The following is an 18,840-nucleotide window of genomic DNA, read 5'->3' as shown; positions in this document are numbered from 1 at the left end:
ACATTTTCTTCTTGAGCAAAGCTAAATTGCATGACCAAATTATCTCTGATCGTGCTCTTCAAATGTATCTCAGTAAATTTGTAATTTGCGTTTTGTTTAGTTTTTTGACTGCAACACTTTAGTGCATGTTGTATATTAATTTTGACATTTTATCCTATATCTTGTGCCTCACCTCCATTGCCCAATCTTATGCTCCCACAGGCAAAATAATCATTTTTGATAAATCTGTGCAGGAGTTTTATTTTTGATATTTCCTATACAAGTATTTGTCCTTCATGAAAGACTGGGTCAAGGTTGTTTCATTCACAGTCATACATGTCTGTGCCGGCTGCAGCCATTCAACAAGTTGAGTGAGTGTACATGTGGTTGACAGCAGGTTGTAAAATATGTAAACTACTAGTAACATTTTAACCCTATTTAAGCAGGTTGAATGAAGCCTCATAATAGCCACTTGAACATTTTAACTAGACAGAAGCCATATGTATGACAGCTGAGCATGAACACCCACAGAATGGATGCTCTTGATTCTTTGACGTCCTAGTGAGATGAGGCGGGTTTTTTTCTTTTTCTTTTTTTTTTCGTAATACAACCCGCAGATACAATATTACAATAGAAATGCTCATCTGCAACTACTGCATTTTATTGGGAGGCGTTTCTTTAAATCATGGTTACCTTATTTTACTTCATTAGAGAACAATTGCTATTTGTATAGTAAAAATGCAGTTCAACACCTCTAAATTAGAACCGTCAGTTAAATCAGGTCATTTGAATATTTTTCACTTTATTCCATAGCACGCTTGGCAAACGTGTCAAATTGAGTATCGCGTTTCTGTGCTTTTTTGCTTTAGAATTTATTATTAATATTTGCTCGCAAAAATCCATGACAATATCCTGTGTCGGAAACAGGCATCGCTAAATATATTCAAACAAATAAACCAAAGTGTTTTAACCCAATTGCTAAGAATACAGCATGCCGTCAGAATAGTGGCCAATTACCAAGTCCTAATGCCATGGAGCGAGCTCCCGCTGTTGGAGGTGGGAAAGGCGGCCTGGACGTTGTTGAGCTCTCCTTGCATGCCGAAGTTCACGTAATTGCCATTATTGGACGATACCGTTTGCATGGCGGCTGCGGAGTAACTGCACGCATAGTTTGTGCCGCAGGCGCTGTTGGCGTAGCTGCTAAACTGCGGATGCGGATAGTTGTTGTAGGCGAAGTGGTTGACGTGGGCCATGCAGTAGGACGGATTGCAGGGGCTCGCCTCGGCCGCCACGCAAGCCTTGCCGTCCCGCACCAACACCGGCACCGACACCCTCCTGGGCGGCGGCGGCGGCGGCGGCAGGGACACCATCTCCAGGCTTTGGTCCTGCCTCTGCCGCTTGCACTTGTACCTTCGGTTCTGGAACCAGATCTTCACCTGCGTCGGGGTGAGCTTGAGGACCCCGGCCAGGTGGTCTCTCTCGGGGGCGGACAAGTACCTCTGCTGCTTAAAGCGGCGCTCCAGCTCGTACACCTGTGCCTGGGAGAAGAGGATCCGCGGCTTTCGGCGTCTGCGGCCCTTCGGTCGGTTCGGATCCTCGCGTTTCGAGTCGTCTTCGGCTTCGCCCCGAGGACTCAACTCCTCTAATTAGAAAATATAATAATAATAATAATAATAATAATAATAATAATAATAATAATAATAATAATAATAATAAACTGTTGGATGGATGGATGGATGGATGGATGGATGGATGGATGGATGGATGGATGGATGGATGGATGGATGGATGGATGGATGGATGGATGGATGGATGGATGGATGGATGATTAATTGGCTATCTGTACTTTTGTTGGTTACATGCATGCATTGTCTGGATTGATGAGAAATTACACACGCAATACGAACGTATAAGCCTATTAAAAATATAAATAAAATTCATTGTTTGACAATTTTTTTTTACAAATGTAATCATCGTTTTTCTAACGTTTCTACGTTTCCCCTTGTAAACTACCAATTTACTACAGCTGTTGTCGTTGCGATTTTTAACTGATCCTATCAAAAATGCGTAATTTATGATTATTATTATTATTATCTGCAGGGGGTGAACTATTAATTTTTTAGTGGTCTTTTATTTATTTGCTCCCAAGATTTATTTGTCTTTTTGTTTTTCCAGGAAATTGTCTAATGCGTTTAGCGAGTTCAGGTTATTTTATTGGTGTCATTAAACATTATATTAAGGGTTAAATGCATTGTCACTGTACCGTACTGTTACCGCTGTACTTTTAGCCTTTTCCTTGAGAAAGCTTTGACAAAAATTTAACGTATCTTTCTTACAAAAGAAACTTGCGGGGAAAATGCATCAAATATATCTGCGCCTTGTTTTATTAATTGTGAGCTATGTCATTGTTGTTGGTTTTGTGTCACGAACTCACCTTTTGCATGTTTACCTTCTAACAGGCTTGATGCGCCCTCCTTCACTCCGTCCATCTGCGTAAGTGGTTTTCCGTAAATAGCGAATTTGGGGTCATGATGATGGAGGTCCTCGTCAAACAATGGGATCCCCGTTGACATGTCCCGCAAAGGCTCGTGCTTGAGACTCAGCACGCAGCAGGAGGAAGTTAGGCTAGAAGTGGCGGTGAGCGCGTTGCAGCAATCCATGCGAGAAGAAAGCTCCAGAGAAGACATGAGGTCATGGCTGTGCTCCAGATTTAATATATCTTTGACAGAGAAGGGAGTGGACGTGCTGGGGCTCGGAAACATCACCAGCAGCTATTAAACTGTCACGGGAAAGCAACGATAAGACAAGTCCTTCTTCTTCCTGGCAACGTTTAGCAGATTTAAGTATTTCTCTGGTTTGCCACACACAGACCCTTGGTGAAGTCTTCACTAATTTGGAACGACAATTTCAGACACTTCTCTCTCTCTCTCTCTCTCTCTCTCTCTCTCTCTCTCTCTCTCTCTCTCTCTCTCTCTCTCTCTCTCTCTCTTTCTAGCTTTTGCGCATATAGAAGCTCAGAGAATGTGGGAGTGGGCAAGAGGGGGCCAGGCGGGACCTTTTCAGTATGGTCTCAGTGGTATACGTAGACGTAATTCCAACTGACACGATTGAGGTACGACACCTGCTGGGCCCCGTGTTGTCATTCACTACAAACGAAGTAAAACTCATTACACTAAACCGCTCCATATTAGCACGAGCTAATGAAAAATTGTTGAAACAGTCTGCCTTTACAAAGACAATGCCAACGAAAGAAAGAAAGAAAGAAAGAAAGAAAGAAAGAAAGAAAGAAAGAAAGAAAGAAAGAAAGAAAGAAAGAAAGAAAGAAAGAAAATAGCCAGAATTTCCAACATGACATACCTGTAATGAATGAAATAAATCAATCAATTTCCCTGAATTTCAAGTCCTGTATAAAATCTAGAGCTTTACGTGTATTATGGTTGGAGTGCATAATTATAGCTGTTTATAGATGTTTTAAAAAATATTTTAATATGGTTGCAACGCTGCGGTAAAATTTGGGAGAGTATTTTAATGACTGTGTTAATTGTTAATATTAAGCGCCATGTAGGAATTGTTTGAGAACAGTGGAAGGAAATATTGAATGGAAAAGATGGTATTTGTTTTAATTAACGTGTTTTGCAGTTTTAATTTTGTTACATTAAAGTTACCTAATTTTGCAAATGTCCATGCAATTTATACTTCATTCTCAAATAGGCCTACCAATTTCATTGTATTTAAGTACAGCATATTAATTAGCATTAATTTACCGTTATTTATTTTAGCTCGTGTAAGGATAATGTGTAGGCTTCACGGGCTAAATGGCACTGGAAGTAAGATGTTTTTTTTTTTTTTTTACGCTAATCAGTGATTTAGAATATAAAATATTTGCGACGACAATTCTCTTGTTTTGTTCTCGCGTTAATGACACAAACGAGGTTTGGTGCATTTGCACACTTTGGGTGTCATGTCGTCGCTCATCGAAGGAGAGGAAATGGGCCAGCCAAGAGGTCAAGAAATTGAACAGACAAAGGGTTTGAACATGGAACTTGAAACCAGGAGCTCCACACTCCGCCGTCTGCCTTCGAAAGATGCTGGAGCCACTGTCGGCCTTATCTGCACGTGATAACAAACAGCAACAAACTCGCGCGAACACACAACCACCCAAACACACTCATCCGCAAGCTGCCGGCTCAATTATCCCGCAGAAGCACCACATGTGACAACCACAACTTTAACCATCCAATCAGCCTTCAATTATATCATCGTTGTCCTTGAAGATCTGTTTGAAGACCAGTTGGGAATATCAAAACTTAAAGTATTCTTGGTTTTATTTATTTATTCATATTCATGTCCACAACAATATAGTCCAAAAATCCACAGCGTCCTGTCATTTGTTTATTTAATTTGCAGTTAAAAAAGTAAGACAGAAAGGTAGGCTATCCACATTATTATTATTATTATTATTATTATTATTATTATTATTATTATTATTATTATTATTATTATTATTATTATTATTATTATATTTAACTGTGCAAGTGCAGTCCTTCTCGTTTTGCCGTCTGTGTGTTTTCGTGTTTTGCAAATAGTCAATAGTCTATTGTTGCATTATTCTGAATCTTAATATCTTGTTGCAAAAATGTTCTGCTTATTGTGCTAACTTTTTTTCATTACAATCAGATCGCATCTTGTTTACGTATCCATTACTTTACACATCTTGTTGATAAATGATTCAATTAGAAACAATAAAAAGTGAATTGATTCGATAAGTCAGCTTTGCGTAAACTGCGCACTGACGTGTAAAACTAGTGTTGCTGTCACTGTGTGTGCGCGCGTGTGTGTGTGTGTGTGTGGGGGGGGGGGGGTGGACGCCTAATGCGAGTGGAGACTGTGCCAGGAGACAGACAGTATTATCGTTTGTTTTATCTGTAGCGTTTAGCGCAGCCACGGGCTAAATGGGTTCCCCTGGCTCCGACCTGGACGGTGTTTATAGTTTTAAAGACTATTTGTGCGCCTCCGCAGCTGATGAATGGACGTGGAATCCTTCCGAGGCGGACTGAGAGTCAACACTGTCCTAATAATTGGTCCAATAAAGTAAACCCGAGACGTTGTCCACATTTTCGCTCGTCAAAAATCCCAAACGTCGCAGCATGCATCCATCCGTTTGAAATGTGCACAAAACGAAACCTTTAGTTGTTAGCTGCCTTGTAAACTGTTGGAAAAACTGTAAATTGAATGTCTGGCATGTGTTTCATAACTCTACTTCTCCGTCCCCTTTGACATTTGTCTTTCTGCAGCACATCCCTAGCCCAGATAAAGAAGCAGATAAGGTAACTTAAAAACTTCCGCTGCGCCAATGCGTGGGTATTTTAAAACGCGTGTATGCGTGAGTGCGTGGTGCGCGCGCGCGCGTGCGTGCATGCATACATGCATGCATGCATGTGTATCCTGGCCCGCGTGGGCATTTGGTCATATACATGCTACATTTTATCTTTGCAGATATATCACTTTTCTCCACAACAAATGAGAGAGAGAGAGAGCGAGAGAGAGAGAGAGAGAGAGAGAGAGAGAGAGAGAGAGAGAGAGAGAGAGAGAGAGAGAGAGAGAGAGAGAGAGAGAGAGAGAGAGAGAGAGAGAGAGAGGCCAAGAAAAAAAGTGTCTGAAATTGTCGTTCAAAATTAGTGAAGACTTCATTGAGGGTCTGTGTGTGGGAAGCCAAAGAAATACTTAAATCTGCTAAACGTTGCCAGGAAGAAGGACTTGTCTTATCGTTACTTTCGCGTGACAGTTTAATAGCTGCTGGCAATGTTTCTGAGAGAGAGAAGCAATTCAATTTTTTATGTTTCTGCTGCAACACATGAGCAGCTCATCAGCAAGTTCTGTAGAAACTTGAAATGATCCTGATCATTTAAATGAGGTTAGTTGCAGCAGGTAGACAAGGGAAACAGGAAGGATTTGGTTCTCGTAGGACCAGGGTTATCTACCCATGGCTTAAGTGATGCATGGTTATAATGATGATAATGGACTGACGGACTGGTTGACGGGCTTAAAATTGCGACAATGAATTGTAATTTAGTGATGATGGAAGCACGGTCAAAGTAACAATGACAGAATGATGGACTGACAGGTGGCCCCCCGTCACTGGCGCATGATGAGTAATGAATTGGAAGTTTATTGATACACCTAGTTGATACTAATAATTTGTTCAAGTTAATTTCTGGCTGTGCATGTGGGCCACTGGTTGCCGATCCCTGGACTAGATATACATCGGGTGGCACGGTGACGCACTTGTTAGCACATGCGCCTCACAGTTCAAAGGTTGCGAGCACGATTCCACCTCCGGCCCTCCCTGTGTGGAGTTTGCATGTTCTCCCTGTGCCTGCGTGGGTTTTCTCCAGGTCCGTCAGTTTCCTGCCACATCCCAAACACATATTTGGCAGGCCAATTGAGCACTCCAAATTGCCCATAAGTGTAAGTACGAGTGCGGAGGGTTGTTCGTTTCTGTGTGCCGTGCGATTGGCCGGCAACCAGTTCAGGGTGTCCCCTGCCTACTGCCCAAAGCCAGCTAGGATAGAAGTCAGAACCTTCCAGGAGCTCCTGTCCTCCTGGCCCACCCTAGAAAGTTTCATGTTCTATAACTTGAAGCATTATAAATCATTTGTTCTTACTCATTGGGTGGACATGTTGACACAATTTGAGGTGAGGAAACAAATGAGAACTCTCTATCCTCAAGCAGTTCTTTTCGTCCAGAGTCTCTTGCCCTTCACCATCGTCCTAGTAAATGGCCAGTTAAATCAGAGTTTACGTTTTAACAGTTTTCTCAACCAATTGGTCGAGCACATTTTAAGTCACTATTTCTCATTGAAAAAAATGCTGAAACTTAACTCATCCTGATTAACCCATTCCTACCATTCGGTTGAGGTGTGTGAAGCAAAAAATGTCCACTAGAATGCACTGTGGCTTCCCACACCATGCTTTACAAGTCAGCTTTCATAGAAGGAGTCAGACAGCAAAAAACACTCCTGGCACCTGGGCCCTGCTTTGCCAAAGTTTCAAAGGTAAGTTGATGTTTTTTGCATATTATCATCTCAGAGATGTTACTGAACATGATTATGTAACTTGGTACCTAAAAAACACAAGAAATTTTGGTCAAACCTATTTTCTATGAATAAATACAACTTATGCTCATGCATTGTTGTCATTATGATATATTGAATGTTTTATCATTATAATATTCTGAAATAGTTCTACAAGTATGATTGCATTCCTGTCTAAAAGCATGCTCTACCAAATGGGATGTTTGTTGATTTATGGTAAAATTAGTGCAAGCTAAGCTAAAATAATAAAAACAGGGACAAGGGGGGCGTGGTCGAGCGGCTGGTGGCTCCTGCGTTTAACAATCTCTAAAATCCCCAAACAAATATGGGGTAACGATCCTGGATCCCCCTATAGAAATTGGATGCTCTCCCACCCCTGTTCTCAAAATGAAACCAGGGCTTCTTTACATACCCTGTTTAGAAAAAGCAAAATTTTTGCTGTTGTCTACCCAAATAATCCAAGTGCCTACCCAAAGATCACACACTAGTTACACCTATGGTAATATTGTTCAAAACTAAACCTAAAGTTCAAAACTTGTATTCACAGCTATCCTGTTGCAGCAAAGGTCGTCCCTAAGTCATTGATGCCCAACTGCCGACTGTATCATTTGTCACACTGCAATGCTGTAACTTGAACCATCCACTGATCTGGAGTCATGTTGTGAGATAAAATGGACTGTGACAGCTATGTCAAGTGCCATCCGTCTGTGCATCATTTGTTTTATGTGTGATGCAGCCAGTAGCATCTTATTCATGGACCCTTTTCACACACTTGCCCAGGTCATGGTCACAGTCTGGCAAGACTTCACACAGGACTCTGCTGAGTTAAAGGTGTTGTATGAGCCCCCTTGGGGAGCAGACAGGATGATTTTCACCCTGCATCTGTTTGAGTTTTGTCTACATCCTCCTGCAGCTGACGTTTGAGGTTAATAGTAGGATACCGTACTGTACGACTGTTGACATATGCAGACAGGATATGCAACAGGGATTTAGAACTAAAGGTCATACAAGAAATTATTTTAGGAAAAATGGTTTTTTACAGGAGACATAATTTGCTTTTTCTTTTACCACAATTGTTTGAACAATTTATACTGCTCACATTCTCAACAACTCCCATAAAAGTCGTCATGAGTAATCTGTTGGTGGGTAAAATCATAAAATATGTATTACAAGTACTATAGGCAATGTTTTCAGCACTGACAGTTAGTCAAAGTGGACTCTAGGATATAACCCCCTCCCTCTACATGGCAGTTGCCACATTATGTTTCTTCAGGACAAAAAAAAGTTTTCATAAGAACACTGACATGTTTGGAAATATATGTGTCTTATTTTAGATGAACAGGAAAAATAGTGCTGATTAAATCAGCCAATTATAGCTCTTTTCAAAATGATCACCATTTGACCGATTATTTTAGTAGTTGCTCATAAAAGTTTAAAGTTAAAAGGCTACTGCAACTTTTATGTTGCGCTTCCTCCATTGTGATTTTGAATATATCAAATTTTTTTTGTCACACAGCTTGGGCTAAGACTCGTCTTTCTTTATGTGTGCCCTTTGTTCTCATGGAATAAAGACATGTCCTCTCGGCTCATCTTGCGAGGTTCGACAACCGAAATTTCGTCCGACATCCGAAGCAAAAAAATCTCGAATTTTTTGTTCGAATACCGATTTGTTCGAGAACTGGGACATTCGAAAACCGAGGCTCCACTGTATGACTTTCACGAAGGGGCCTAACACTCGTGATTACCACCCTTTCTTGTGGACGTGAATGCAGCAGGCCGCCGAACACGGAAATGTCACGGGACAAAACAATGATAGTCGAATGAGAGGAAAGCTTGGCGATGCGCTCTTTATTTTGTCAAACTTTTTTTCTAAACGCCCATTGAAACTATTCGGGCAAAACATTCCGACGTGGCTATGTCGTCTTTTCGAGTCGTAGTCCTGCTGTTTTTGTCTGCTACATCGGCCGCATTCGCCGTCCAAAATCAGGGTAGGTAACGTCGTCAACGGCGCAACAGCACCACCAGCAGGCCATTCCCCCGTACTGTAATGCTTCCCCGGCTTGTGTAAAGCGTAAACTGTTACGCCGCAGCAATGCCTCCTCCGGCTGTGGCTGCAGCCGCCGTCGGCGTGTGCTCGCTGGTGGGGGTATCGCTGCTATGGAGGGACATCCGGTCCAAGATGCGAGGCGAAGGCCGGACGCTGAGCAGTTTGCTCAGCCATTACTCGGCCGTCAAGGCGGTGGGCTGGCTGGGCAGGCGGCAGCGGGCCAAGCTGGAGGCCGACACGCTGGACGTGAGGAAGGCCCAGGAGGAGACGCTGCTGAAACGCCTACGGAAGAATGAACATACGCTCTACGGGAAGCGTTTTGACTTTGCTTCAATCAAAGGTGAAAGAACAAAAAAAAACCAAACAACAACAACAACGCTGCGCCGTATATTATCAAAACTGACTCCAATGACATGACAGGTTTGTGTTCTGATCATTCTATGCACTTTCTAGTGTGCACGACTTGCCCACCAAGGATACAATGATTACATAGTTAACAAAGATTTTGCAACTTAGCTGCAGGAATGTGTTTCACCTACCACAGTCTTTGATATTATTCTAATCCACAGTGTTGGTCTTTAGAGGTCAATTTGTACACAACGTAACTAACCTTTTTATTTCAGACAGTGACTCTTTTCGCGCTCGCCATCCCATCACCACGTACGAGCACTATCGTGAACTTGTGGGTCGCGTGGCCTCAGGGGAGGAGCGGGTGCTCACCGTCGAGAAGCCTCTCGTCCTGGCCATGACATCCGGGACATCCGGGCCCAGCGCTATGCTGCTCAGCACCAAGGACACCAACAGTGACTTCTTCTTTCAGGTGGCATGTCGCATAACAGCAGTAGTTTGGGTTTATTCAAGAATGATTTCCTTTTTTTTTTTCTTTCTTTTTATTTTCTTCACTGAGAATTTATTTGAATGCAGTATCACCCAGTCTTTCAAAATGTGTGAAGAGTTTGTGTCGGTTTCGTTCACTAGGGCGTAACGGTGTGTCTGGATGCCATGCGGCGAGCGTTCCCAGCCACGGACAGCCTGCAGCGCACCACCAAGTTCTTCTACATGCCGACCTTCCGCCAGTCGGAAGCCGGCATTCCCATCGGGCCCAATTCGTCCACGCCGGCCTCATCTCGTCACATGCTCCACCTCTACACCACGCCGCCGCCTGCCTTCCAGGTGACTGACAAACGATTTCATTTTTTTGTTTTTTTACAATGGTACCTTGATCTTAGTGTTAGTTTTTCACGTGGTGTCGCGTGTATTTCTTCAGGTGGCGAGCGAGAAGGACGCGCTATACCTGCATCTTCTCTTTGCCCTCAGAGATCCCAGCGTAGGAACGCTTGAGTCCAACTTTGCCTCCAACATCTTCTATGCCTTCACCACTTTGCAGGTATGTTCCTTTCAAATGACTATCACTTGCAATATTTTAGTTATGTATATTTGATTTTATAAAAATTTGTTTTCAAACGTATTTTTTCCTCTTCAAAGAAATTATCAATTCTATCTATTCACAGCAATGTTTTCTTTCAAAATTGTGACGTTTTCTTGTCAAATACTTTTTCCTCAGAAGATTACAAACATAATGTGATATGACTTTTTGAATGGTTATAAAATATTTTCAAATGTATTTGAACTGTTGTCAAGCAAAAACAAGATTTTTGTCTCAAATAATTTACATCTTTATTCTTGTAAAATGTGACTTGTTTTTTGTAATTTAACAGTATACTTGATTAAAAGAAAGAATTTATGCGGTTACAATTTGTTTTATTAGATCTTAATTCCTCAAATAATAACCACTTTATTCTAGTGAAATTAGCACCTGTTTCACTATCACTTTAAAGTTTTCTCAGTAGATTTTCAATTGAGGAATGATATGCAGTGAGCCCTTTAAGGTTCCTTAGGTTGTAACACGAATTTGCCCCAAGTATTATTACTCGTGTTATTCTTGCACTCATATGCGCTGCTGTGACAAGTGAATTTCCCCGCTGTGGGATGAATAAAGTTCTATCAATCAAAAGTCATGGCGTCAAAGTCAAGGCCCGGGTGCCTGATTTTGCCCGCCAGATCATTTTATGCCCTGTGAAAGCAAATAAGGTCTGTCAACTTCAATGACCCTTGCTAAAATCTGTACCAAAATATTTGTCATGTGTAATAGCATTTTTCAACAATTTTTACAATATCTTGAACAATAATTGAACAAACTGCTATCACTGACATCGGATTTCAATGCTCGTAATCTAGCATACTTTTGTGTAATATGTGATGTTATGATGCAACAATTAAATATTCATTTGATTTCACTGTGATAACAGCCCTCTGAGAGAAGCCGTATCTACAAAGTCGCCTGACACAAAAATAAATTTAGCACCCCCTGCACTGAGTGGATTCAAATGTGGACTGAACATTTGGTGCATTTTCCAGGAGCGCTGGCAGGAACTGACGGAGGACGTGGAGTGCGGCACTGTGAGCGAGGCTCTCCATCTGGAGCCACACCTGAGAGCCGAGCTGGAGGCCCTGAGCCGGCCCGACCCGGAGAGAGCGGCCATCCTCCGGGCCCACTTTGGGGCTGGCTTCCAGGGCATCGCCGGCCGCCTCTGGCCCTTCCTCAACTTGGTTCTGGCTGTGGACTCGGGCTCCAATCAGATCTACGGCGAGATGCTGAGGGACAACTTCTGCAGCGGCATCCCTTTCTACTCGCCTTTCTACGCTGCTACGGAAGGTGTCATTCCAAATCTTTGCCTTTCATCTCATGTAGACAGTAATATTTTTTCCATGGAATAATCTTACTATACCCTTTGCACAAAGTTTATTTTTCCTGTTTTCAAACTGTATAATTGCAGCGTGTCAGAAACTGAGTTTTTGTAAAATTACATTTTAGCTCTTGCTAAACTTATTTTTTTTTAGATTGTAAAATTAAAACTTTATTCTTGTTTAGAACTTATTTTCTACTACTTTACAATTACAATATTTTCCAACTAGAATGACGTTATTGTTATAGTAGCTTCCTAATTTATTTGTGATACTCATAATGGTCATCAAGGTAAGACTGCATGTGGGGTCCCATACAGGTCTGATCGGGGTGAACCTTTGGCCCGAAGAGCCCGCCCGGCGTTACCTGCTGTGCCCTCGCTCCATGTTCTGTGAGTTCCTACCAGAGAGCCACATGGAGAATGACGAGGCACCAGCCACTTTTCTCATGGAGGACGTGAAGGAGGGACAAAACTATGAGCTGGTGCTCACCAACGCCGCCGGGCTCTTCAGGTGGGTTCTCAAGTTTGTTCTGAGGGAACATTTACCGGTGCCACTGAAATCAAGAGTGGGCTCACACCAATTTTGTCCTTTTTTATTTCTTGGCTCCAGGTATCGTATCGGCGATGTGGTGAAAGTGGTGGGATTCCATAACCAATGTCCCATTGTAGAGTTTCAATACAGGTAAATAACTTTATTGGGTATGTGGCACACCCGCAGAGATCTAACTCGGCTTGTGCCTTTTAGTGTGGTGTGTGACAGGATTTTTGTCATGTGTTTTGTCAGCCCAAACAATTCAGGTGTGCCTAATATTGTGACTGGTGAGCGTGCACTTGCAGGCGCGGTCAGATGCTGAACGTTCGTGGTGAGAAAATGTCAGAGGCATTGTTCCTGGACTCTTTGAAGAAAGCCGTGGCGCAGTGGCCCGCTGCTCGCCTGCTCGACTACTGCTGTGCTGAGAGCGTGATTATGGGTACGGCAGCAAAAATGGGATATCCAGTATATTATATCTTTTTTGTAAAGTATCGTCTTTCTCATGTGATAATTTTATGCATTTTGTTTTTTAAAAGTGAAACAGTTTCATTGATTACTTCTATTGTTTTACTACATGATACCTAATTTGCATATGGAAGGTTCTCTGTGCGCTTATTTGTTGTTGTTTTTTTCCATCCGTAGGGGATTTGGTGGGCGGCTGCGACCCGCACTACCAGGTCTTTTTGGAACTGACGGGCGTGAGGAATCTCAGCGAAGAACAGCGCCACAAGGTGACTCCCTGTCCGTCGAATGACTCCAGTATGATTTTGGACTCAGTGGATTTTGCTCTGCAGCTGGACGCATGCCTGCAACAGGCGTCAGTGGTGTACCGCTCGTTCCGCATCAAAGGCAGCATCGGACCGCCGCGGGTGCAGCTGGTGGGCCGTGGCACCTTTGCTGAACTGCGCCGGCGCATGATTAGTTCCTCTCTCACCTCAGCCAATACCTTCAAAATGCAACGGGTGTTGCGGTGCAAGGAGGACGCCCAATTCCTGCTGGCCAGAACCATTTCTTGAAGAAGGAAATTAATAAAATAAGACTTTGGAAACAAAGGAAATTTATGAAACATTCTACATTGTACTTGAGGTAACATTTTAGGTATCATTATGGCTCTATATTTATGCATCTCTTTTGGATGCAGCATCTCAAGTGGGATATTTCCTGAGGGTGTTGACATTTCTGATTCTCAGCACAACTTATTTTGTTATTAAAATGGAGAGGGGGGGTGATTAGTTTTGTGTCTGTTGAATGTGTGTCAGAAAGTCATTTGATTTCCAGGTGTTACTTTCAAGTGCTTTCTGCCTGATATTCTTCTCTTTCATTTTATGTGTAATAATGAATTTTCTCACATTGTGGTGTTTATTTTTTTGTAAAATGTTTTCACTGTAAGCAGATGAATTGGGACCCTGTACAGTATTTTTGTTATTAATTGCACTTGGGATAAGAGCATCTGGAGGGAACTTTTGCATCACTCCCCTTCAGTTGTTATTCTTGAAGCTCATCAACAAACTCATCTTGGAGAAGTGAACAGCTTGGGAAATGGTTTCACTGCAGGTTTACCTGACTCACCTTCCAAGTAGAGAGGCGGCGCTAGAGCACGCCAGGGGTACTTTTAATGCAAACTGAAGGAGAACATTTGCAACTGATTTTTTGGCGGTCTCAAGAGTTCACGACTGACCACAGCAAACAGACGCAACAACAGTTGGCATCGCTGGACTGTAAGTTTTGAATGTGACAATTTATTCACATGTTCTGCATGCAATCCATATGTTTTCTCACGCGTACGGAGCCCCTTAAGTAACATGGAACGCAGTTTTTTTGCAATAAAGCGTAAAACTGCGAGGGAACTCAACTCGATAAACTAACAACCTTTTTTGAGTTGTGCTAACCTTTTCGGGTGTATAATGCGCATATCGAGTAGGAACTGTAAGATCGCGTTTCCATTCAGTCCCATTTCTACTCGTTTTCATATCTAGCAAGATAGCTTTCAGGACTGTATTTTCGTTTCGTTTCGTGGCATGTTTACGTAGCGGCGTCGGTGAATGTTTGATGTTTTACTTTGTAGGAAAAGGTGTAGATCGATGGAGACACCGATACCTCTGAGCAATGTGAGCGAGACACCGATAGATCCGAGCAATGTGAGCGAGACACCGATAGATCTGAGAAATGTGTTGGAGGACATATGCAGCTTGCACAAGAAGAAATACACACACTATTGTTTGAACGACATGGACTTTGTGTGCCGCAGTTGTAAAGATGAACAAATCCACGCTGGCCACGAATTCGATACCATCATTACAGCTAAAAAGCGTTTCAAAGACAAATTGTGTGCCGACCTGCAGGATGCAAAGACAAAACTTGAAGACTATGAAAAGATTAAAAAGGACTGCAACGACCAAGAAAAGTATATCAAGATCCAGAGGGAGCAGGTAGAAACCAAGATTAAGAAAGATTTCAAGGAGTTTCGTGACTTCCTAAAGGTTCAGGAGGAGGCCAGGTTGTCTGCTGTGAAGGAGGAAGAGAAAAAGAAGATTCGGATGATAAGGAATAAGTTGAAGGATCTCCAAAAAGACATTTTCACTCTCTCAGCTGAGATCAAGTCCAAAGAGAAGCAATTGAAATGTACCGCACGTTTCCTGAAGAACTGCAAGAGTCAAAAAAACAATAAATTGAAGCTGCCAGACAAGCCCATGCAGCTCAAAGGAGCCATGCTGGACGAAGCCAAACATGTGGGTAACCTCAAGTTCAACGTGTGGGAACAAATGAATAAGATGGTCTCCTACAGTCCTGTCATTCTGGACGCAAACACAGCCCGTGATGAGCTCGATCTGTCTGAAGATCTAACCAGTGTGAGGTTTGGAAAAAAGCAGGAGCTTCCAAACAATCCTGAGAGATTCAAGCGGTGCAATGTACTGGGTATACCTTTTGTCCCGGGGAAGCACATGTGGGACGTTGAGGTGAAAGACAACACTGACTGGGAAGTGGGAGTGGCGTGGGGGGACCCGTCTTTGCCAAATGACATGATCATCCAAAGCATTGCATTCTGTAATGGTGAATACAAAATGTTTGATGAAAAATGTCACAATCCGCCAGTGCAGAGGATCCGAATTCACGTGGAGGCCAAAAAAAAATCAATTTCAATTTCATTCTCTGAATGTTCTCCACTAAAAGAATTGTGCAAGACAACTTGTCAATCTTTAGGTGGGAACATAAGCATGTTTCCTTTCTTCAGGACAAGGGATCGAAAGCCACTGAAAATAATTCCAATTGTGCGTTGTGTTAAAACGCAAAGTCAGTAGCTAGTTTCACATGTGAACTGCTCGCACACGCTACAAAGGAGAGTGCGATGCCTTTTGTATCTGGTGCTTGGTTTGTGTCTTGATTATTTCAGCGAGAGGACAAAAAAATCAATCAATGCATAATTGAATCAAAGGACTGTGGAAGCAAAAGCAAACATGCTTAAGAAGTACCTCAGACTTATTTTTGTTTGTTTTTTGAAATGTGGGACATGATACATCCGTATATATAGGCCCCCCATGATGACGGTTTGTGGAAAAAGCTTCCTTTCAGTAATGTCCGTCTTGATCTCGTTCTCTCTTCTTTGTGTGAATTATACGGCACTATTTGCCTGGCGGATGGACATGCGATCAACACACCACTTTTCTCCCCAGTGACCGTGTCATATATCCCGCCGCCCAGCAAAGCGGTGCCGCACAATAGCGGCCCACAGCCTTTTTACGAGTGTATAAAAGTGATCAAGCCATCACAAAAATCACGGAAAAAATCCTATATAAGCCGCACCGAACTATAAGCCGCAGGGTTCAAAATTTGACAAAAAAGGTGTGGCTTATAGTCCGAAAGTTATGGTAATTTTTTTGTGTTTGCAAGCAAAATGCAAGTAAAGAACTAATCATTGCCTCCAAGATATTTTCGTCACATTTTAGAACCGGGCTACTTAGAACCACAAAGGAGGAGGTCCCTAAAAGAAAAAAAAACAAGTCAGGTAGAGTACAGCTGGGTAGATTAGTCCGTGGAGCCATGTGTTTCCGTTAGAACAGGCATGTCCAAAGTCCGGCCCGCAGGCCAAATCCGGCCCCCGGTCAGATTTCATACGGCCCGCAGCTTCGGTTATATAAAGTATTATTTATGGCCCGCCTGCACTGTCGAACTGATTAAAAATGAACCTTGGAACTGCAATTCCTCCTATTACCTAAAGGTGGCAGCACCATCCCTCTCCAGCGCCGCTCATTTCTGCCATGGCGACTGCAAAGAAAACAAGGAAATTTGACATTGGGGGCCTTCGCTTTCAAGAGAAAAAGGAATTACAATACTCAAAATCAAGGCAATTGTGTTTGTCTAATTTGTAAAGAGACGGTTGTCTTGTTTAAGGATTTCAACCTAAAGAGACACTATCAGACTAAACATGCTAACACATATGACAAGTTAACAGGGAGTGACCGCGCAGATGAAGTGAAGCAGCTCCAAGCTGAACTGGCATCACAACAGTGATTCTTCACGCGGGGCTGAATCAAAAGTAAATCGAAAGTAAATATTACTAAATATTACGAAGTGGCCATGTTAATACTGTTGATGTTATGAACCTGTAGATGTGACACAAACTTACTTTCTGAAACATGTTGTAAATGACAAGAGCAAAATTCACTTGTTCTAAGTTGTAATATCAACAGACAACTTTGCATTACTTATAACTACTGTTTAAAATGTTCATGCAAAAATAATTTTAAACTCATGTAAATTTAAGGTATTTCATACAGTTTGTTCAATGTTATCTGACTCTTCAGATATGAATGAAAGGCAGAATTTGTGTTTTTAGAGTTGTTCACGTCTGCCTGAGTGGCTTATATTTGGTTATTTTGTCATTTGAAAAATAAAGACAATTGTGACAATAAAATTTGTTTTATAACAGTGTGTATTTGCATGAAATTTTTGTAGTTAAAAATGTCTGAAAAAACTGTTGGTCCCTGGGCCCCTTCACTTCATCAAATCTGGTCCTCCTTGCAAAATGTTTGGACACCCCTGCGTCGGAATGTGTCGGAACAACCAAACGGGGGCTGTGCTTGCTTGCACTTGGTTTAAGGTTGAGGAATAAATTTGTATGAAAATGTCAAATGTCAATGCTCACGTGGGCAATGACAGTGAGACCTCGAAGGGCGTGATTGGGGGGAACGCCCCCCCCGACCTGAACCCGAGCGGTGTTCTATTATTGGACTTCTGTGCTCGACACCGATTGTCAATAATGAATACCATGTTCAAACATAAGAGTGTCCATGTGTGCACTTGGCACTACGACATCACAGGCCGCAGTTCGATGATCGACTTTGTAGTCGTGTCATCGGATTTGCGGCCGCATGTTTTGGACACCTCGGGTGAAGAGAGTGGCGGCGCTGTCAACTGATCACCACCTGGCGGTGGGTTGGTCCGATGGTGGGGGAAGATGCCAGTCCGACCTGGCAGACCCAAACGCTCTGTGAGAGTCTGCTGGGAATGTCTAACAGAATCCCCTGTCAGGAAGAGCTTCAACTCCCACCTCCGGCAGAGCTTTTCCCACGTCCCGGGGGACATTGAGTTCGAGTGGACCTCCAGTGGATGAGCTCCGCCCGGCGTTTTTAAAGGCTCTGGATGTTGTGGGGCTGTCCTGGCTGACACGCCTCTGGAACATCGCGTGGATATCGGGGACAGTACCTCTGCATTGGCAGACTGGGGTGGTGGTTCCCTTCTTTAAGAAGGGGGACTGGAGGGTGTGATCCAACTACAGAGGAATCACACTCCTCAGCCTCCCTGGTAAGGTCTATTCAGGGGTGCTGGAGAGGAGGGTCCGTGGGGAGGTGGAACCTTGGATTCAGGAGGAGCAGTGTGGCTTTCGTCCTGGCCGTGGACCAGCTCAACACCCTCGGCAGGATCCTCGAGGGGGCATGGGAGTTCGCTCAACCAGTCCACATGTGTTTTGTGGACTTGGAGAAGGCGTTCGACCGTGTCCCTCGGGAAGTTCCGTGGAGGGTGCTTCGGGAGTACACGGTGCCGAGCCAACTGATAAGGGCGGTTCGGTCCCTGTATCACCGATGTCAGAGTTTGGTCCGCATTTTCGGCAGTAAGTCGCATTCGTTCCCAGTGAGGGTTGGATTCCGCCAAGGCTGCCCTTTGTCACCGATTCTGTTCATAATTTTTATGGACAGAATTCCTAGGCGCAGCCGAGACGTTGAGGTTGTCTGGTTTGGGGACCTCAGCATCGCGTCTCTGCTTTTTGCAGACGACGTGGTGCTGTTGGCTTCTTCAAGCCGTGATCTCCAGCTCTCACTGGAGCGGTTCGCAGCCGAGATCGACAGGTGGATCAGTGCAGTGTCAGCAGTAATGCGGACTCTGTACCTGTCTGTCGGGGTGAAGAGAGAACGGAGCCAAAAGGCAAAGCTCTCAATTTACCAG

General features: G+C 43.2%; 3 protein-coding genes across 7 annotated transcripts; 2 read left to right on the top strand and 1 right to left on the bottom strand.

The window, feature by feature from the left end:
- Positions 1–2: 2 nt before the first annotated feature.
- Positions 3–3,121, bottom strand: LOC125984993 (homeobox protein Nkx-2.5). Its single transcript, XM_049747373.1, has 2 exons — positions 2,414–3,121; positions 3–1,621 (listed from the first exon to the last, which is right to left on the bottom strand). The coding sequence occupies exons 1-2, from the start codon at positions 2,739–2,741 to the stop codon at positions 993–995; spliced, it is 957 nt and encodes a 318-aa protein (XP_049603330.1). The 5' UTR covers positions 2,742–3,121; the 3' UTR covers positions 3–992.
- A 5,701-nt stretch (positions 3,122–8,822) lies between these two features.
- ghdc (GH3 domain containing) lies at positions 8,823–13,749 on the top strand. Of its 5 annotated transcripts, none has more exons than XM_049735843.2 (11): positions 8,823–9,061; positions 9,164–9,460; positions 9,744–9,940; positions 10,099–10,293; positions 10,388–10,507; positions 11,539–11,836; positions 12,186–12,378; positions 12,478–12,549; positions 12,705–12,838; positions 13,042–13,130; positions 13,215–13,749. In XM_049735843.2, the coding sequence occupies exons 1-11, from the start codon at positions 8,989–8,991 to the stop codon at positions 13,413–13,415; spliced, it is 1,869 nt and encodes a 622-aa protein (XP_049591800.1). In that variant the 5' UTR covers positions 8,823–8,988; the 3' UTR covers positions 13,416–13,749. The 5 variants fall into 5 exon arrangements, 4 of the variants coding, with proteins under 4 accessions (XP_049591800.1, XP_049591792.1, XP_049591809.1 ...); XM_049735835.2 differs by having other exon boundaries at positions 13,194–13,749; XM_049735852.2 differs by having other exon boundaries at positions 8,824–9,061; positions 9,144–9,460; positions 13,194–13,749.
- A 217-nt stretch (positions 13,750–13,966) lies between these two features.
- LOC125978481 (E3 ubiquitin-protein ligase TRIM35) lies at positions 13,967–17,328 on the top strand. Its single transcript, XM_049735870.2, has 2 exons — positions 13,967–14,117; positions 14,465–17,328. Exon 2 carries the CDS (start codon positions 14,481–14,483, stop codon positions 15,696–15,698), a length of 1,218 nt encoding a protein of 405 aa, XP_049591827.1. The 5' UTR covers positions 13,967–14,117; positions 14,465–14,480; the 3' UTR covers positions 15,699–17,328.
- Positions 17,329–18,840: the final 1,512 nt, after the last annotated feature.

The sequence above is a fragment of the Syngnathus scovelli genome, chromosome 1 (genome assembly GCF_024217435.2).
Source record: "Syngnathus scovelli strain Florida chromosome 1, RoL_Ssco_1.2, whole genome shotgun sequence".
Taxonomy (NCBI): Eukaryota; Metazoa; Chordata; class Actinopteri; order Syngnathiformes; family Syngnathidae; genus Syngnathus; species Syngnathus scovelli.
Note: the sequence above shows the minus strand (reverse complement) of the source record. Positions and strands in the feature narration are given on the sequence as shown.

Coding starts and splice junctions, on each gene's coding strand:
- LOC125978481 (XM_049735870.2), top strand. CDS start 14,481: ATGGAGACACCGATACCTCTGAGCAATGTGAGCGAGACACCGATAGAT.
- LOC125984993 (XM_049747373.1), bottom strand. CDS start 2,741: ATGTTTCCGAGCCCCAGCACGTCCACTCCCTTCTCTGTCAAAGATATA. Junction 1,622..2,413: donor AGAAGGTAAACATGCAAAAG/GTGAGTTCGTGA, acceptor TTTTCTAATTAG/AGGAGTTGAGTCCTCGGGGC.
- ghdc (XM_049735835.2), top strand. CDS start 8,989: ATGTCGTCTTTTCGAGTCGTAGTCCTGCTGTTTTTGTCTGCTACATCG. Junction 12,839..13,041: donor TGCTGAGAGCGTGATTATGG/GTACGGCAGCAA, acceptor TTCCATCCGTAG/GGGATTTGGTGGGCGGCTGC. Junction 13,131..13,193: donor GCGAAGAACAGCGCCACAAG/GTGACTCCCTGT, acceptor TTTGCTCTGCAG/CTGGACGCATGCCTGCAACA.